The following is a 20,954-nucleotide window of genomic DNA, read 5'->3' as shown; positions in this document are numbered from 1 at the left end:
AATCCGGGCAAAATTATCTAGTGACAAAATCTGAAATGGAAAAAATAACCACAGAGGATTCTAGAGTCAGGGATTACAGGCAGACTTCAAAGAAGTCTCAAGCTCAACTATGGAGTGGTAACAACATTCATAAGTCTCACAGTTTTATATAGCTTGTTGGATTAAATTTTATCCTTTTAACTTTTTAAATGTAGCCTTTCCAAAATCATGTACTTATACCACAAATTTAACAAGAAATTTCCACAAGAATTAGAGAGGGTTTTTTTAGGGCTGTTGATTAATCGCAGTTAACTCATGCAATTAACTCAAAAAATTGTGATTAAAAAAAAAAAAAATCAATCGCAGTTTTAATAGCACTGTTAAAAAGAATACCAGTTGAAATTTATTAAATATTTTGGATGTTTTCTACATTTTCAAATATATTGATATTACAACACAAAATAAAAAATGTGAGCACTGTACACTTTGTATTACAAATATTTGCACTGTAAAAATGATAAATTAAATAGTATTTTTCAATTCACCTCATACAAGTACTGCAGTGCAATATGTATTGTGAAAATGCAACTTACAAATATAATTTTTGTTACACAACTGCACTCAAAAACAAAATGTAAAACTCTGGATTTGTAGACTCTATTCAGTCCTACTACTTGTTCAGCCAATTGCTAAGACAAACAAGTTTGTTTACATTTAAAGGAGATAATGCTGCCTGCTTCCTACTTACATTCCAGCCACCATTCCAGAGGACATGCTTCCACACTGATGACGCTCGTTAAAAAATAATGTGTTAATTACCTTTGTGACTGAACTGCTTGGGGGAGGGGGGGGCAGGGGGGAGAACACTGTACATCTTCTGCTCTGTTTTACCCGCATTCTGCCCTGTATTTCATGTTATAGCAGTCTTGGATGATGACCCAGCACTTTGTTCATTTTTAAGAACAATTTCACCGCAGATTTGACAAAATGCAAAGAAGGTGAGATTTCTAAAGACAGCTACACCACTTGACCCAAGGTTTAAGAATTTGAAGTGGCTTTCAAAATCTGAGAGGGACGAGTTGTGGTGCGTGCTTTCAGAAATCTTAAAAGAGCAACGCACTGGTATGGAAACTACAAAACCCGAATCACCAAAAAAGAAAAATCAACCTTCTGCTGGTGGCATCTAACTCAGATGATGAAAATGAACATGTGTTGGTCTGCACTGCTTTGGATAGTTATCGAGCAGAACCTGTCATCAGCATGGACACACATGCTCTGGAATGATGGCTGAAGCATGAAGGGACATATTAATCTTTAGTGCATCTGGCACATAAATATCTTGCGACACCAGCTACAGCAGAGCCATGTGAACACCTATTCTCACTTTCAGGTGGCATTGTAAACAAGAAGCGGGCAACATTCTCTAGATATTAATATAACAGACATCACAGAACTCAAATGCTCTGAAATTGGATCACACCAATAAGATGTCAATTAGGTCAGATTGAAAGAAAAAAAAAATCAAATCTTGAGCAACACCAGAGTCAGTTCTTCCTGATTCAAATTTCAATGAATTCCATAAGAAATCAGGTGGATTAAAATCAATGACTTTTTTAAAAAGTGTCAGATGTTTTAAAATTGATATTAAATACAGGCGTTTTTTAAATTTCAAATTTAATTGTAATAAAATTTAACAACTTTAGAATACTTTTAAAACTTATGTTGAGGACTAAGCTGATATCTATTAAAGTCATTTAAATTAAATACAAAAATAATTACTATTCAGAAGTACACTGTTCTTGCTGAGTTTTAAAAAAGTCACTGGCTAATCAACTGGAATCTGAATTTGCTGAAGTGCTAAACCAGCTTTTGACAGCAGTAGCCTCCTTCTGCAGATGGAGACTCCTTCTTAGTTACAGTCTACTCATCTAGTTTAGTTCAATTACTAGCTCATACCAGTCAAGAAACCAACTGAGTTGAAAAAGTAGGAAAGCTTGTTTTTTTCTACAAATCAGAAGAACAGAGAGGATGAGATCTACTAGTTCTAAAGTATTGAAGGACATAGCGATCAGATACAACCAATTCAATTAAATAACTACAGATAATACCGCCTGTGTTTACTAAAAAAAGGTTTATATGCAAAACATTGAATGCAAAAATTGAAAAGACTGTGTACCCAGGACACTAAAGGTAGTTCTATTAAATAATAAAAATGCTGTTTTTGTGCATTTCTAATTGATTATGAATTTCCATCCAAACAGAGCTTGACACAAATTGCAAGCCAAAAATTAATCTAGTTAAAAAGTTATTTTATATACCTGCTTAAATAAATGGGAATACATATAGTGTATGCTCCTGGTTAGCAAAGAGAAGCACCAAATGTAGTTGCAAAGTGACATGTTTTAACGGTTACCAATGAGAATCAGCCTCTCTTTAATAAACAGTACAAGTGCAAAACACAAGTTAATAGATTTAAATCAAGGTTTCCTGCTTGCCGATTTAAAATCATGATTTAAATCAATCCACCCTGTAAGAAACCTGTATGTACAATTTGAAGTAGGAAAGATTTCTCAAGATGAAGTTTCATGATTCCTACTGTACACATACATATATATATATTATATATATATATATTTATTTTAAAGGTGCATTGCCTATCCTTTCCACCCCATTCATACTACTTTCCAAAATAGTAACCTCTTACTGAAAGCAGAGAATAGGAATACTCTCAATTATGTGCACACCATGATTCTTCATCTACAGAATCACATTGTAGAATCTAAAATTTTGAATTATCATAATTGTTTCTACTCTTTATGATTCAAATTGTGAACAAAGCATAAACTCATGCAGTGGTTGCCTCAGATATGCCCCAGTTGTCTTTGAGGCAACTAACTCAAACTCAGTATCAACATTACCGAAATAAACAATGAAATTAGTGGCAACAATCAGCTAATGTGATTATTCTTTCCAACCAAACTGATTTTGACATCATCCCAGCTGTCAATAGACCATACTGTCTTCTATTCAGCTGCCACACCCTATGGATTACATTTACAATTGTATGCATCTCAATACAAAATTTTACAGTTCACTGAAGATCCAGGGGCAACATAAAACAAAGTTAATATCAAACATGAACACTGTTTGTTGAATTAGTGAAATGAGTAATATAAAAGCCTTAGTTTATTTCTGAAGCCACTGTAAGAGACAAGGTTCTCTCCAGCAGAATTCAGATAAAAAAATGCCAATTTGGGAGTTGGTTTTTTTTACTTCATCATAATCTAAGAGATTTAGGTTGAAAGCCTATTCTGTGTCTGTGATAACCACGTAACTGCTCCAGCAGATGTCTCAGGATCTGAGAGAGCAATCAATCATCTCAAGTTTTATTAAACAGTGCTAATTACCTTCTTTTGAAAATGTAAGTATATTCAAAAACCTCAGTGTTTTAATATACAAGATTGAGTTTATACAATAACCCTATTCTCATATCTGACTTTTGAAGTCTACTGTTACAAAAACCCATCCATGGAAAGAATGGAAAATATAGAGAAACAGGATTTAAAGAGCTAATCAGCACTGCAACCACAAGAAACATTCACATTTAAAAAAAAAATCAAGTGAACACAAGTTCCAATGCCTATGTAAACTATACTTGGCAGAGGCTGCAAACAGGCTTCTTAGCACTCCTTATTACATTAGCCTTTGCTAATGATGTTTTGGGCAGCTTAGGGAAACGCAAGCTGTCCTAATGCACACAGTTTCTCTCAAATATTAAAGCTGTCATCTGATATTAGCGTTCCATTATGTCTAAGCATTCTCTCATCAGGAGAAAGTGTAGTTCTATAGAACCAACCCTAAAGTTGGTAGTGTACGCCATTTTATTTAATGTGAAATAAAACTGCCCTAAAATAAAACAGCCACAGCGCATTTACTGTTAGCAACTCAAGTGAGGTTACCAATAGCCTTTCTAAATTAATAGATTCCAAGGCCAAAAGGGACTACGCTGTGATCATCTAGTCCAGTGGTGGGCAACCTGTGGCCCGTCAGGGTAACCCGCTGGCGGGCCGCCAGACAGGTTGTTTACATTTGCACGGCTGTCCGCATCTCCCAGCGGCTGCGGTTTGCTGTTCCCGGCCAACGGTAGCTGTGGGAAGCAGCATGGGCCACAGGGACGTGCTGGCCGCCACTGCCTGCAGCTCCCATTGGCCAGGAACGGCGAACTGCGGCCACTGAGAGCAGTGGGGGGCCGTGCAAATGTAAACAACCTGTCTGGCAGCCCACCAGCGGATTACCCTGATGGGCCGTTTGCAGCCCGTGGGTTGCCCACCACTGATCTAATCTGCCCTCCTGTTTAACACAGGCCATAGAATTTCCCCACAATAATTTCTTATGAACTAGAGTATCTTTTAGAAAATCATCCTATGTTGATTTAAAAAACTGCCAGTGATGAAGAATCTACGATGAACATTGGTAAATTGTTCCAAGAGTTAAATCACACTCGCTGTTAAAAATGTATGCCTCATTTCCAGTTTGAATTTGTCTAGCTTCAATTTCCAGCCATTGGATCCTGTTAAAACTTTGCATACTAGATTGAAGAGAACAAGTTTGTTCCCCATATATGTACTTACAGAATCTGATCAAGTCACCCCTTAAACCGTCTCTTTAAGCTAAAAAGGAGCTCTCTCTAAATCACATACAGCATGTTTTCCCTAATCCTTTCCTCACTCTCATGGCTCTCCTCAGAGCCCTCTCCAGTTTAACAACATCCTTCTTGAATCATTTTACTGATCAAATGACTGGTTTCTGATACATTTTAAAAAACTAGTAGCCACCATGTTAGCCTGGTAAGAAAGTCTGATCAGCCATCACACAACAAGCTTTGAGAGGTGGGATGACAGTTTTTTATTCTGTTTCCTGATTAAGTACCTGACCAGCATGATTGACTCAAAGCGGCTACAATTTGAGGGATTTTTTTTTTTTTTAAATAGAAAAGGCATGAAACAAGGAACATCAGCATCTCGAAAGTTAGCCATTCTTAAATTTTAAGATTTAGTTTCAGTACTGTCCGCACATTACCGTACCAATTTATTTTCAATTTAAAAATCTCTTCCCTTTGTTGTATTAAAAGCCCCAACAAACTAGGGACATAGAAACTGATATACAAAGTGTTATCTAACACAGAAAGTACACAAATTAAAACATGAAATAATGAACTTTGAGAAACATTTGCAATCTGATATGTCCCTTGAAGGGTGAAGTACTAAGGACCTTGAAGTTGGTACATGGTATCACAGAAGCCTGCCATATTGTGAAAAATCTCCATTCCCTTCTCTCCACACAAAAGGCAGCAAAGCTAGGAATCAAGACTGGTATCAGTAGCATACAAGTAGCAATCAAAAGGTTCTCAGCCACCACTGTACTGTTTACACTCTGCTACACCACACTTTAATTGCTTCTCAAAGGAAGGGTGCACCACAGCTTTTGATAGTATGGTGCATTTGGAACTATTCCATCTTTTAAAAACCTGAAAGCTGTAGCCATTAAGATGCACTGGATGATTGCGAATGCAGCAATGTTAATGTGCTCGAGCTTTGAGCATACCAGGCAAGTTTAACACTACATTTAACCATACTCATAAAAGTAGAAGTTATGGATTGTTTACTTTATCTTTCTAAAATTCTTTATTCATCAGTTATATAGAATCAGTTTTTTATAATCAGTTATATAGAAATCAAATTCCATGCCACCAAGTGTGGGGAATTGTGAGATCTTCAAAAGCACAATGACTTGGGACTTGTGCTCCTAAATCACTTACGCACTTTTGAAAATTCCACAGTTTTAGTCATTCAATAGTATCCAGTAGAACAGTCAAGGAATTAAACCAGCTTTACTGAAAGTTTCTCAGCATATGGGCAACAAATGACATTCAAACTGCAAGTTTTCTGCCAAAGCCATACCGTAACCGTGCTATGCTTTTGTTTCAATGACCGTTCTCTTGCCTGAAGGATTAAATCCCCCGTCATCTGTGAAACTTCATCAAGATTATCTTAAGTTCCATCTTCTGCTTTTGGGACACAATTAGCACAAATAACATCTTATCACACAGTTGTGACCGTGTCCACTGATGAGAGCTGTATGTGAATGGCTTGCAAGAGAGCAGGTAACTTAAAATCAAATTAAGAATTTAAAACGGCCTGCAGTACAAGTATTTCAGTGGAGATAAGAATAGTAAATTTTTTTAAAAAATTTATTATTAAACCAGGAGAGCTGGAGCACTCTTTAGGGAAAAAAGGAATGTCAGACTCAATGTTACAGCATTTTTGTTATTTAACCACAGTAGAACCTCACAGTTCTGAACACCTCAAGAATGGAGGTTGTTTGTCACTCTGAACAAAATGCTGTTGTTGTTTTCAGATGTCTACCACTGAACAATGACTAAATACAGCTTTGAAACTTTACTACGCAGAAGAAAAATTCTGCTTTTAACCATCTTAGTTTAAATGAAATAAGCAGAGAAACAGTTTGCTTACCATGTCAAATCTTTTTTAAACTTTCCCTTTTTTTTTTTTAAAAGTAGTTTATGCCTAACATACAGTAACTCCTTGCTTAAGGCTGTAGTTATGTTCCTGAAAAATGTGACTTTAAGCGAAAAGATGTTAAGCAAATTCAATTTCCCCATAACAATTAATGTAAACGGGGGGGGGGGGTTAGGTTCCAAGGAATTTTTTTTCACCAGACAAAAGACTAATATATATACACATACACACACAATAAGTTCTAAACAAACAATTTAATGCTGGTACACAGAAATGATGATTGTGAAGCTTGGCTGAAGTGGTGAAGTCAGAGGGTGGGATATTTCCCAGGTGATGCCTTACTGCTAAATGATGAACTAGCAATTGGCTGAACCCTCAAGGGTTAACTCATTGTTAATGTAGCCTCACACTCTACAAGGCAGCACGAATGGAGGGAGGGGAGACAGCATGGCAAACAGAGAGAGAGACACATCCTGTGTGTAAGAGAGAGATGTGCATTGCTCCTTTAAGTACACTGACTCCACTCTTAAGTACACTGCCTTTTTAAGCTAATCAGCAAGCTGAGACGCAGCTGCTGCCAGGAAGCTCCCTCTGTCCTGAGCCTTGTCATGTATCCCCCCTGCTCCATGGAAGATGGGGTAAGTGGGGTGCAGGAGCAGGGGGACATCCTGACATTAGCCCCCCCCCCTTTTCTCCCCCACATCCCCCAGCAAGCAGGGGGCTCTGGAGAGCAGCTCCAAGGCAGAGGGTAGGAGCAGCACATGGCAGTGGGAGAAGGGACAGCTGAACTGCTCGCAATTGATAGCCTCCTGGGCAGCTGCCGCATGGGGAACTTAGGGGAATGGGGAGCTGACAGGGGGGCTGCCGGTCCACCCTGGTTCTAAGTCCCCACCAGCTAGCTGCAATGGGCTGCTCTTCCTGCAAGCAGTGGACAAAGCAGGCAGCTGCCAAACGACATTATAAGGGAGCATTGCACAACTTTAAACGAGCATCTTCCCTAATTGATCAGCAACATAACAAAGTTAACCAGGACAACTTTAAGTGAAGAGTTACTGTAGTATGGTGTTGTATTTGCCTTTTATTTGGGGGGGGGGGGGGGGCATTGCTGCTGTCTGGCTGCATACTTCCAATTCCAAATGATGTGTGCAGTTTGACTGGTCACTTCATAACTCTGGTATTCATAACTCTGAAGTTCTACTTAGCAGTATTTCACATGCTGCAGATTTATATATGCAGATTTCTAGAACAGCATATATAAATTTGTGAAAGCTGAGCTGTATAGACAGTGACAAAATTTTTTGTTAGTAACATAACTGAGTAATAGCAGCCACCTTCTGCACCCAAAATATCCACCCTTTTTAGATTGCAACAGTTTAGTGACTGACAAGGATCCCTTCCATATTGTTTGCAAACAGTTAGTGCATTTACCACAGAGAAGTTTTGTACTTAAGTGATAACCTTTGACAGGTAGCTTACCAGAGTCGGAACTTAATATTCCCGGAAACCAGGAATAACTTCAAGTTACTTTGAAATTTGATTAAAAGCTATGATGTGCTGAAGGGGGCTCACTAGAGCACTTTTTGTTCCTTCTCTAATTCATATACAATCACTGGGAAATTTGTTCTTTATAGTGGCAGTTTCAATCTTTCAGTTGCTGACTCATGGAACAGAGTAGTGGCAGAATGAAGGTAACGAAAAGGAAAATGGGATAAAACTGCAGATGGTGCTGGGAGGGAAAGCAGCAGTATCACAGCTAGCAGTGAAAACTGATAATAAACCCCTTTCTCCCCCCCTCCCTCCCGCCCCCCACTACAGGAAGATGTGCATCTTTGTTTCTGCTGATGCCAGGGAACAGGAAAAGCATGTGGCTTTGTAGGTTTCTGTCTTCACTACTTCCTGCAGACTTTAGGGGCAAATGAAAACAGGCAGTTGCCAATGAGGCCCCAGATGAGAGCAGAGGGAGCATGTTCAGTGAAACTAGGATAAGTTTACTGGGATACGCACATATATCATCTTTGAGAACATTACACATTTGCACTAGTGCCACTACACCAGTTACTGACCAACTGACTAAACTAGGGTAACTTCAGCATAGACAAGACCCAAAAGGGCTCAATGCTCACATCTCATTCAGTTCCAGAGCCACTAGACCAGTGCATCTCAAGCTATCTGATGTGGGGGACTGGAATTTTTTTTTTTTTCCCAATGTGCGTGCAGACTGGCAGCCGATGGCTCACGGACCGGCACCGGTCGGCGGACCACCACGTTGAGTAGCACTGCACTAGACCACTTAGAGAAGCATCTATTAAGATGAAGTAACAAACAGGATGAGACGGTTTAATCACAAAACCTCTTGAGAATTCAATTTGACAAGGAGGTAAAAGTCTCAAAGTCTGGAGGGCTGGTTGGGTGTATGAATCCCAACACACTGGTGGCTAGAGTGGATCACAGAAGAGGAGAGATGATTTGAGGGAGCCCCATTGTAAAATAATGGCAACACACCAGTAAGTCTAATTAGAATTCTGTCACAGGAAACAAGAATCAGTCTAAACCTGCGGTTTATGAGTCATACTATTTTTAAAAAAAATGAAGCTTTAGCAAGTTTTAACCATGCCTGAAACAGTAGACTTTTTTCAAGAAAGTAAATACCCTTTAAGCGTATTAAGGAAAAAGTAGTAATTGCTTTGACTGATTTACCAAATAGCTTCAAATAAATCTTTACAAGAAAACTGCTTAGAATTGTTAGACCATATTTTTAATTCAGAAAAAAAATTCTAGGTGGCAGCAAACATTGGAATGTGTAAGTATTTCCACAAAACCCAGGAAAATGTTCTCCCTTGTCAGATAAGCTAGAATTCTTGGCTTGACTTTGCTTCTAAATGACTACTGAAAGAGACAGCAATAAACATAAGTCTCCTAATCCAAGTGAGTACAAGTTTACCTCCTGGTTAAACTAGAAATACTAGTTTATTTGTAAGAACTTGCTATCACCTCTTCTTGTCCTAAGATGCCTGAAATATTAGATACCACTTGAAACGTTATTTTATGATTACACTGGTAATAAAGTATTCAAGATTTGCTACATGTTTCTAACTGCATTACACATCTATCTAACTTTCTGCAGCCAGAACTTTCATTGATCATGTGGAATAGGGTGCTACACCTTCTGCACTGCTGATGCAGATTCAGCCCCCACTGTAATGCAGCATATTTGCACCACTGCGAACATCTAGAAGACTAGGGCACTGGCTTTAAAAAAAAAAAAAAAAAAAAAAGCAGCATTTCTGTACTCTTGTATTCATCTGCAGCACCTCTTACAAGCGTAAATCTTTGTAGTTTTGCATTATTCCACAATGGCTGCATCTCTACCATGCAAGGCAGTCTGAAGAGTACATCTGCAAGTGCAGGAAGCCTAATTTTCTACAGATTTAATATTTACACCTTCACTGAAAAAGGCTTTATATTTTATACAATATAAAATATACATTTTATTCAAGACCACCTCTAAAGCTATTCAACTTCTTACAAGTCTCCTCTTGATCTGAGGTAACACAGAAGTTTGTGACCAACACCCAACTGAGGACACCAAAGCAGATAATTCAGATATCACTCAGGTTTCAGAGTAGCAGCCAAGTTAGTCTGTATTTGCAAAAAGAAAAGGAGTACTTGTGGCACCTTAGAGACTAACAAATTTATTTGAGCATAAGCTTTTGTAAGCTACAGCTTCATCCAATGAAGTGAGCTGTAGCTCACGGAAGCTTATGCTCAAATAAATTTGCTAGTCTCTAAGGTGCCACAAGTACTCCTTTTCTTCTTAGATATCACTCAGTTAATCTGGATGCTTACAACTGTTTTATTAATCAAGAACCACAAAAGGAAGAAAGAAGCTTTCTTGTTTTCCCTTCCAACCCAGTTACTGCAGACAGATAAGCATACTTGCATAATGGTACAGATGGACTTGAGCTCAAATCCTCTGATAACCCCATAACTACAAGACAGTGCTGCATATTGATCTTGCCCTCATCCTCCTTTCCCACACATCACCATGACACACCTGCATCCTTCAGTCGAGTGGTGCAATGGCTTACCCCACACCCCAGCATAGTGTCACACACAGATCTCTCACACCCAAACCTATGATCTCACTCCCAAGCACAGAGGTATGTATAGGTATCTTGTGCATCACTTCCAGAGAGTTGTGAGATGTATCCCCAGTTCCCCAACTCACCAGCACAGTGGTGCAGATGGACCTGAGCTCAGACTCCACCTTCTCCCGATAGTCCTTGACAAGCTGCATCTTCTTGTCGTTGGTGTCTGTTTTCTGCTCAATGCTAGAGATGACCCTCCAGGCAGAGCGCCGCCCCCCCACTACGTTCTTGTAGGCCACAGAGAGAAGGTTGCGCTCCTCGTTGGATAACTCAGCACCCTGTTCGGTTACGGCCTTCATGCAGGTGGCCATATCATCATAGCGCTCAGCCTGCTCAGCCAGCTTGGCTTTCTGGATCATCTCGGTCTTCTCCATGGTGGCTGGCAGTGGGGAAAGCGCAGCAAGGCAGAAGGAGAGGCTGTGGCTGTCACACTGTCAAGAGGAAAAGGCACCTCAAAACCTGCCAGGGAGGAAACAGATTAGCCACGTCTCTGGGAGCCAAGAGCTGCAAGACGCCACACTCTGGCCCTCCCCAAAACTCAGAAGACACCAAACCAACCATCTCCCCAGGAACCAAGAATCACAGGCCAGAAGGGGTCTCCTCCACTACACCACCCCAAGAGCTATCCTGGAATGAAGAACCCTAGGCCTATACAACCAGCCCATTTCACAGGGAATTGGTTACAGGAGAGGGGAAGTGCACCCATCTCCAGGGCCTCTAAGGAAGGTTAATAACCCAGACCACCAGGACAGGAGAAAAGATAACCCAATATCTCCCCACAGGAGATCAATCTAGAGACCAGATGGTGGAAAGAGGCACTCCAGCCTCCTCAGCATGGCTTTTGGCTCCACCTCCACTTTCCTCCCTCTCACCCCTGTGTGCACTAGCAGGGCTTGCAGCCTGTGGTTAGTCAAGAAATTAGAGGCAGGGAGGGGAAGAAACAGAGGGCTGGAAGCCATTAACCCAACGGGGCCATCCCCAGGAACCTTGCCCAAACCCTTCCCTCTAGGCGTGGGGGTCAGAGTGGTTTGCCTTGAAGGTGGGAGCCATGGGGAGGGGCAGTAAAAGAACCACCAGCCCCAGGGCAGACACAGGAGGACGAACAGGCCCGGAGGACACGGTGAGGAGAAGGCAGCTACCTAGTGCGTGCCTGGGGACTCAACAGCCCCGAAAAGAGAGAATCCGAGGACAGGGGTAGCGATCCGTGCTCCCACAGGCCAAGCAGGAGCATTGGGAGGGGCGCCCGTCGCGGGCGGATCGGGCAGACACGGGGGGGAGGGGTGCCCCTGAGATGAGAAGACAGAATAAGGGAACCTTTGTCCCTTGGCGGAGGAGGGGGCGCGGGACGAGGCCGGGAGACCACGGGGAGCCTTTCCCTAGAGCAAAGAAAGGGGATGAGGCGCCGGAACAGCGGCAAGCGGATCCGCGTCCCCAGCGCGAGGCAAGGGAAGCAGGCGGCTTCACGTCCCGTGCGAGGAAGCCCCGACCCGAGTCTCCCGGGGGGGCATCGACACTCTCTCCCTCGGGAGAGGGCGGGGACGGGGGAGTCCCATCCCCCAGGGGGCGCGGCGAGCAGGACTCGCTCAGGCAGGGTGGGTGGGGTCTGCAGGCTCAGGCCGAAGCGGGCGGGGGAGCGGCAACTCCGTCCACGCCTTAGGCCCGGCCCGGCGGTCTCCCGGGGAGGACGGGGCTCGGCAGCTCTTTCCGGGGCAGGGCGCGACCCCTGCCCGGGTAGGCGGGAAGAGCTGCCATCCAGGGGGACCCGGGCGAAGGGGAAAGCGTGGTGTCCCCGCGGTCCCGCCGGGCGTGAAATGGCGGCGGCGCTGGCGGGATCTCCCGCACCCCGACGCGGCTGGGGACTCCGCGCCGCTCTCACAAAATGGAGGACGCGGCGACCGCTCTCATCGCTGTGGCCGACCTCGGCCCCACTCACCTGGGTCCGCTCCGCTAGGCCGGGCCGGCTGGCGCCGCTGGATCGGGTGCGCTCCGCTCGGGGTTGGGGCGAGGAGAAAGAGCCGCTCCCGTCTCAAGCGAGAGCCAGCGCTAAAGGGCGTTGGCACAGGCAACCCTACCCGCTGCCAGACCCGCGCTCACACGGCCAATCCGAACTCCTACTCCAAACCGGGGCCCACCCACCGCGTGCGATTAGCCAATCAAGACGTAGCGCGCCGCCGCGGGGGCGGGCACAGACAGGGCGCAAGCTCGGTTGGCCCGTGGGCTGCGGCTGGGGCCACGGGGTTTCCTCCAATTAGATCCAGGGTGAGCTAACGTCACTGTCACCATGGTGATGCTGCTACAACCCCCCCCACGCCTTGCCCTGGGACTGGGAGCCAAGTCTGGGCGCGGCACGAGACAGCACGGAGGCGCGGCTGGAGCGGCTCGTGCTGCTGCGGCTGGGAGGGGGAGAGGGAGACTCGGAGGCCGGAGAGCGGGTGGGAACGTGGGGGTGGGTGTTGCACTGGGGAGCGTGCACCCATAGAGGAGAACTGGGTGGTTGCTGAGGGGGGAGGGTGCACTGATAGAGGGGAACTGGGGGTGGGTGCTACATGGGGAAGCGTGCACGGATTGAAGAGAGCTGGGGGGTAGATGCTGAGGGGGAAGCATGCACGGATTGAAGGGAGCTGGGGGGAAGGATGCACGGATAGAGGGGGAGCTGGGGTGGGTGCTGAGGGGGAAGCATGCACGGATAGAGGGGGAGCTGGGGTGGGTGGTGTGGGGGATAGAAGTGATGGAAATTGCTGAGAACGGGAGGATAGAGAGGTGGATGTGAAGGCTAGTTAAGTGTCAGTGCTGTTGGAAGTTTAGGGTGCTGTGGAAGTAGGTACTGGGGTTCAGAATGCTACTGAGGATATGGCAATGGGTACTGAAGGGCCAGTGAGCAGCTGGAGGTGGGTTCTGGGGTAAACAAGAGTTGTTGTAGACATTGGTGGCTTCTGGGATGCATGGAGTGGTGGATGTTATTGCTAGACAATAGGGTCTACCCTGCAGGTAAGTGTGAGGGAAATGGGTGGGTGATGCTGGACAGATTTGGTGGGGATGTTGTGCTTGGGGAAATAATAGATGGCTGTTGGGAGGTATGCAGAATGAGTGTGTGCTGCTGGTTGGTAGATGGGGGTTGGAATGTGTTTGGGAGATGGGTGGGAGATGTGAGGGAATGAAAGGAGCTTTAAAAATTCAAAAATTATTCTCTCCTCCACCTCAACAATAGTCTGTTTCTGACCTGGGTTTTGATGATGATCAGCAGAAGTGACTGAGCAAGGTTTTTAGGCTTTTTTTTTTTTTCTCTTGTGGATTTGGTGGGGATAGTTGATGAGGGGGTATTTCAAGAAGGGTGTAGACTTGAGTGGTTAAGTTTATCTTTTTCCTTAGGTGGAAGTGAAAGATCCATAGGACAAATAAAAAATAGTGGACTGAGTTTTCCTTGATTTTTAGGCCTTGTCACCAATCTTTGACCTCTCATGGGGCGGGAGCATGGGATTGATGATGCAGACAAGAACTCCTCTCTTGCCAACAGTTAGATACTCATAATGGTGTCTTTTTGGAGGGGTTGGTCTGGGGTAGGAGGGGCCAGGGAGAAAAAAGGTAGGAAAAGGGTCCGGATAAATTCCTCCCCGTTTTCTTAATCTAATTATGGCATTTTGAAGATGTTTGGTAATCTTTAATGTAAAGGAAAGAGCCGCAGAAAAAGGGAAGGAGGTATGGATTTTTTTCTCTCTGCTGACTGGAGATAGGGGATTAATAGAAATTGGTTTTGCAGCCAGCCCTAGAGATCCTTATTCTGACAACCAGCTTTGGCAGCTATGTCCCTTCAGGGTGTCCAAGAAAGTGGAACAACTGTGCTATGCACTTTGGATACAAAGGCTTGGAATGAGGGGCTTGGTTGTAAAACTTATGGTTCTTTGATCCCTGTGGTAATGGGTTGGGGAGACAAGGCAGGAAAAAATCCTAGTTTAAACAAGAAATTGTTTAGTTTCTATTCCGTTGGTTTCATCTAGAGGTTGGGGGTATCAGTGGACAAATATTCCAATCTTATGCTCATACATGCTGTTATATATAAAGATTGATGGTTAATAAACTGTCATCTGTCCATGATTTAATTAAAGATGACCCCTGCCCCACCAGTCTTGCATGCATTTCTTAAATGCTGATTGAATGATTCTGCTGGACAAGTTTTGGCATAGTTGATTTGAGACAAGCATTGGGTACAGCATGAGCCTAAGAGGAAGTGATGAAGAGATGCTGTGGTTGTGTTCTTTGCAGCCAATCTGAAATACACGAGGTCTCCAACCTCAAAGCTGAATTAAATGCATTCTTGTGTGAGTCCTGGGACTTACTCTAATGGGCAATCATCCTGCTGCATTGCAAAGTCCCTGCATGAGCTAATACAGTTTCTCACCACAGTGGTTTTGGAATCATCAAGGATGACAACACTCAGTAACTTAAACATAGGCACCGACTCTGTAAGAGCACCCATGGGGAAAAATTAGTGGGTGCTCTGCACCCACTGGCAGCCAAGCTCCCCACCCCTACCCTCGCCTCCTCGCAGCACGCTGCGTCCCCGCTCCTCCCTCCCTCCCTCCCTCCCTCCCAGCGCTTGCCACCACCAAACAGCTGTAGCAAGTGCTGGGAGGGGGGAGGAGCGGGAACGTAGCGCGCTGGGAGGAGGCGGGGCCGGGGTGGGGATTTGGGGAAGGAGTCGAATAGGGGTAGGGAGGAGGTGGAGTTGGGGTGGGGCCTTTGGGGAAGGGGTTGGGGAGCTGAGTACCCACTGGCGCCAGAAGAAGTCGGCGCCTATGAACTTAAACATCCATCTCAGATGATGAGTTCTCTATATTAGCTCAGGATTTCATGGGTACCATGGAGATGAAGGAATTATTGGCTCAGATTCTTGATTTAGTGTGTAGCTAGGACTGGAGATTAGGCATTTGGATATTTATTATCCAAATATCTCTGTCATTGACTAATCATTACCTACCTCTTGTGGTTTGAGTTTGGGACGCATCTGTTCTCCACAAGGGACTGGTTGATAATACACTCTATAAAGTTAATGGAATGGGAACTTCCAGAAGGCCCAAAGAGAAGATATGACACATTCAACAGACTTGCAAAAAGAGAAGGCGTACTTGTGGCACCTTAGAGACTAACAAATTTATTTGAGCATAAGCTTTTGTGAGCTACAGCTCACTTCATCGATAAATTTGTTAGTCTCTAAGGTGCCACAAGTACTCCTTTTCTTTTTGCGAACACAGACTTAACTCGGCTGCTACTCTGAAATCAACAGACTTGGGGACTTGGTAGGATTTACGTTAATCTACTATTTTCAGTCATTGATGGGGTGACCTAGTGCCCTCGTCTTCAGCTGTGTCCTCACTGATCACCTTGATTTACAGATGAAGTGAGAGTGAAGACTGTTAGAACACCAGTGACAGAAGTCATGGGCTGAAACTGACCAAGTGCACTACAAAAGCTTTTTGAATTCTTGTGTCATGGCTCTGGAGGAGACAGACAAATGCCTGAACCATGGTGTCTGCAAAGTGCAGTTCAGTGGATTTTGAATGATGACAGTTGGGTTAATCCAAGCTATCTTTATTCAATGGCCCAACTCAAAAAGGTTAGGAAATGCCCGAATTAAGGTTGCCCATGCAACTTTAATTTGGTCCTCTTCTGTGTATGTATTATGGTACATTTCTTAATTACATGATCACATACTGTTTTTCCACAGGACCCTGACCTTATTCGGTGCACTGGGAGGACAGCGTTCAGAGAATGGGTAGCTATTCAATATTTCTTTTTATCCCCATCATTCAGTGTGTGGTCCCATGCATTGTTTAACGTATGCCACCCAAACTCTGCACTGAATACAAGAATTGTTAATTTCCTCATGGGCTTTTCTGCGATGCTGTCATTGTCATAGCTTAGTTCTTAACAAACTTTAACGAATTTATCTTCACAACACTCTTCTGACATGAGCTCTTACTGTTTGTCCCCATTTTACAGATGAGGAAACGAGACATGGAGATAAAAGTAAAAAAAAGTTAACAATTTTGGGTGCCCAATTTGAGACACGCAGGTCCTAATTTTTCAGAGTACTTAGCATTAAATAGCACTTTGTGTTCAGAGCCTAGCTCCCATTGTTCTCAGCTGCAATTGTGAATGGTCAACACTTCTGCAAATCAGACCTCAGCTGTCTCAAAATTAACATCCAGAAAATGAAGACTGCACAGTGGCCACCCATGAACGTTCTGGTTCATGTCATTTCTCAGTATCACATAAGAACTCTCTGGCAGAAGCAGAGATCTAGTTCTCAGGATGGCATTGAGACCCTCCTTTCTCTTCCTGAAGTTCTCTGCCTCATTCACCACACATCTTCCAAAGGAAGTTGGACGAGGTGGGATGGGGGTGCTCTGCAACTGTAGGGCCTATTTCCGTTTCCTTGTACAGTCACTTCTCCAAGCAGATTTTCCCCGGGCAGTGTTCACTGAATTCCTCAATGCCTTTGAGAAGCAGAGGGTGCTGTCGGTGGCTCTCTACTCAGTATCCCCTTCTGGTTACCAGACTTTTATCCTATAAGGTACTCCCGCCCCTGGTTTTTTATTTGTTGTCACCAGTGTTCATTTGTGGCCCAGGTCCACTGGTCCTTTCCCCTCAGATGAGGGGGAAGGCCTTTAGCTATGTGCAGGCTTAGGCCCACCATCGCCCCCAGTTCCACAACAGGCACACTCGTTCCAATTTCTGAAACAAATGAAACAAGAGTCCTATGTGAAGTCAGTAGCCTCATTCACTACACAACCATGATTAATTCCGAGAGCAGATCCAGCCTTTGCAGTGAATGAAAGAAGAGTCTTGTAGAAAAAATAGTACGTGATCATATAATTAAGAACTGTCTCACAGTGCATATGCACCAGGGGGTTAAATTAAAGTCACATGAGCAACGTTAATTCTGGCATTTCCTAACTTTGCAACCTTAATAATGCTCTTTTAAGAGCATAAGAACCGCCATACTGGGTCAGACCAAGGGTCCATCTATCCCAGAATCCTGTCTTCCCACAAAAAGAAAAGGAGTACTTGTGGCACCTTAGAGATGAACAAATTTATTTGAGCATAAGCTTTCGTGAGCTACAGCTCACTTCATCGGATGCATTCAGTGGAAAATACAGTGGGGAGATTTATATACACAGAGAACATGAAACAATGGGTGTTACCATACACACTGTAATGAGAGTGATCAGGTAAGGTGAGCTATTACCAGCGGGGGAGACGGGGAGAACCTTTTGTAGTGATAATCAAGGTGGGCCATTTCCAGCAGTTTAGAAGAACGTCTGAGGAATGGAGTGGAAGAAGGGGAATAAACATGGGGAAATAGTTTTACTTTGTGTAATGACTCATCCACTCCCAGTCTTTATTCAAGCCTAAGTTAATTGTATCCAGTTTGCAAATTAATTCCAATTCAGCCGTCTCTCGTTGGAGTCTGTTTTTGTAGTTTTTTGGTTGAAGAATTGACACTTTTAGGTCTGTAATTGAGTGACCAAGGAGATTGAAGTGTTCTCCAACTGGTTTTTGAATGTTATAATTCTTGACCTCTGATTTGTGTCCATTTATTCTTTTACATAGAGACTGTCCAGTTTGGACAATGTACATGGCAGAGCGGCATTGCTGGCACATGATGGCATATATCACATTGGTAGATGTGCAGGTGAACGAGCCTCTGATAGTGTGGCTGATGTGATTAGGCCCTAGGATGGTGTCCCCTGAATAGATATGTGGACACAGTTGGCAATGGGCTTTGTTGCAAGGGTAGGTTCCTGGGTTAGTGGTTTTGTTGTGTGGTGTGTGGTTGCTGGTGAGTATTTGCTTCAGGTTGGGGGGCTGTCTGTAAGCAAGGACTGGCCTGTCTCCCAAGATCTGTGAGAGTGATGGGTCATCCTTCAGGATAGGTTGTAGATCGTTGATGATGCGTTGGAGAGGTTTTAGTTGGGGGCTGAAGGTGATGGCTAGTGGCGTTCTGTTATTTTCTTTGTTGGGTCTGTTGTGTAGTAGGTAACTTCTGGGTACTCTTCTGGCTCTGTCAATCTGTTTCTGTTTCAAAAACAGACTCCAACGAGAGACTGCTGAATTGGAATTAATTTGCAAACTGGATACAATTAACTTAGGCTTGAATAAAGACTGGGAGTGCATGGGTCATTACACAAAGTAAAACTAATTTCCCCATGTTTATTCCCCCCCCCCCCCCCCCCCGTGTACCTCAGACGTTCTTGTCAACTGCTGGAAATGGCCCACCTTGATTATCACTACAAAAGGTCCCCCCCGCCCGCGCTCTCCTGCTGGTAATAGCTCACCTTACCTGATCTCTATCATTACAGTGTGTATGGTACACCCATTGTTTCATGTTCTCTGTGTATATAAATCTTCCCACTGTATTTTCCACTGAATGCATCCGATGAAGTGAGCTGTAGCTCACGAAAGCTTATGCGCAAATAAATTTCTTAGTCTCTAAGGTGCCACAAGTACTCCTTTTCTTTTTGCGGATACAGACTAACACGGCTGCTACTCTGAAACCTGTCATTATGCAAGGCACTGAATTTAGCCGTATGGAGTGGAAATCTATCAACTTCATGAAAAAACTCGTACAGATACAGACATCATCTTCCTTTCCAAATGCAATCACCTTACCTGATCACTCTTGTTACAGTGTGTATGGTAATCTTGAGTGAATCACTGCAGACTACATGGCTCTGGGAAGAAGGATAAAGGAGTTTGCGGCACAGGTGGTCTTCTTGTCCATCCTCCCCGTGGAAGGAAAAGGCCTGGGTAGAGACCATCAAATCGTGGAAGTCAACAAATGGCTACTCAGGTGGTGTCGGAGAGAAGGCTTTGGATTCTTTGACCATGGGATGTGTTCCAAGAAGGAGGAGTGCTAGGCAGAGACGGGCTCCACCTAACAAAGAGAGGGAAGAGCATCTTCGCAAGCAGGCTGGCTAACCTAGTGAGGAGGGCTTTAAACTAGGTTCACCAGGGGAAGGAGACCAAAGCCCTGAGGTACGTGGGGAAGTGGGATACCGGGAGGAAGCATGAGCAGGAGCGCGAGAGAGGGCAGGGGTCCTGCCTCATACTGAGAAAGAGGGATGATCAGCGAGTTATCTCAAGTGCCTATACACAAATGCAAGAAGCCTGGGAAACAAGCAGGGAGAACTGGAAGTCCTGGCACAGTCAAGGAATTATGATGTGATTGGAATAACAGAGACTTGGTGGGATAACTCACATGACTGGAGTACTGTCATGGATGGATATAAACTGTTCAGGAAGGACAGGCAGGGCAGAAAAGGTGGGGGAGTTGCACTGTATGTAAGGGAGCAGTATGACTGCTCAGAGCTCAAGTATGAAACTGCAGGAAAACCTGAGTGTCTCTGGATTAAGTTTAGAAGTGTGAGCAACAAGGGTGATGTCGTGGTGGGAGTCTGCTATAGACCACCGGACCAGGGGGATGAGGTGGACGAGGCTTTCTTCCGGCAACTCACGGAAATTACTAGATCGCAGGCCCTGGTTCTCATGGGAGACTTCAATCACCCTGATATCTGCTGGGAGAGCAATACGGTGCACAGACAATCCAGGAAGTTCTTGGAAAGTGTAGGGGACAATTTCCTGGTGCAAGTGCTGGAGGAACCAACTAGGGGCAGAGCTCTTCTTGACCTGCTGCTCACAAACCGGGAAGAATTAGTAGGGGAAGCTAAAGTGGATGGGAACCTGGGACGCAGTGACCATGAGATGGTCGAGTTCAGGATCCTGATACAGGGAAGAAAGGAGAGCAGCAGAATATGGACCTGGACTTCAGAAAAGCAGACTTTGACTCCGTCAGGGAACTGATGGGCAGGATCCCCTGGGAGAATAACATGAGGGGGAAAGGAGTCCAGGAGAGCTGGCTGTATTTTAAAGAATCCTTATTGAGGTTACAGGGACAAACCATCACGATGTGTAGAAAGAATAGTAAATATGGCAGGCGACCAGCTTGGCTTAACGGTGAAATCCTTGCTGATCTTAAACACAAAAAAGAAGCTTACAAGAAGTGGAAGATTGGACAAATGACCAGGGATGAGTATAAAAATATTGCTCGGGCATGCAGGAGTGATATCAGGAAGGCCAAATCACACCTGGAGTTGCAGCTAGCAAGAGATGTTAAGAGTAACAAGAAGGGTTTCTTCAGGTATGCTAGCAACAAGAAGAAAGTCAAGGAAGGTGTGGGCCCCTTACTGAATGAGGGAGGCAACCTAGTGACAGAGGATGTGGAAAAAGC

The 20,954-nt window shown here is 44.3% G+C and overlaps 1 protein-coding gene across 2 annotated transcripts in view; it reads right to left on the bottom strand.

Moving 5' to 3' along the window:
* The window catches only part of YWHAQ (tyrosine 3-monooxygenase/tryptophan 5-monooxygenase activation protein theta), a 45,894-nt gene extending 33,126 nt beyond the window's left edge, over positions 1-12,768 (bottom strand). The window contains exons 1-2 of one of the 2 annotated variants that reach the window (XM_074947672.1): positions 12,600-12,768; positions 10,747-11,125 (exon numbers count right to left, since the gene is read on the bottom strand). In XM_074947672.1, coding sequence (XP_074803773.1) covers positions 10,747-11,040 — 294 coding nt within the window. In that variant the 5' untranslated portion in view covers positions 11,041-11,125; positions 12,600-12,768. The remainder of the gene's footprint in view (positions 1-10,746; positions 11,126-12,599) is intronic. The other variant, XM_074947673.1, reaches the window with a different exon arrangement.
* Between the last annotated feature and the right edge of the window lie 8,186 nt (positions 12,769-20,954).

The sequence above is a fragment of the Natator depressus genome, chromosome 3 (genome assembly GCF_965152275.1).
Source record: "Natator depressus isolate rNatDep1 chromosome 3, rNatDep2.hap1, whole genome shotgun sequence".
Taxonomy (NCBI): Eukaryota; Metazoa; Chordata; order Testudines; family Cheloniidae; genus Natator; species Natator depressus.
This window is presented reverse-complemented; position numbering and strand designations above follow the sequence as displayed.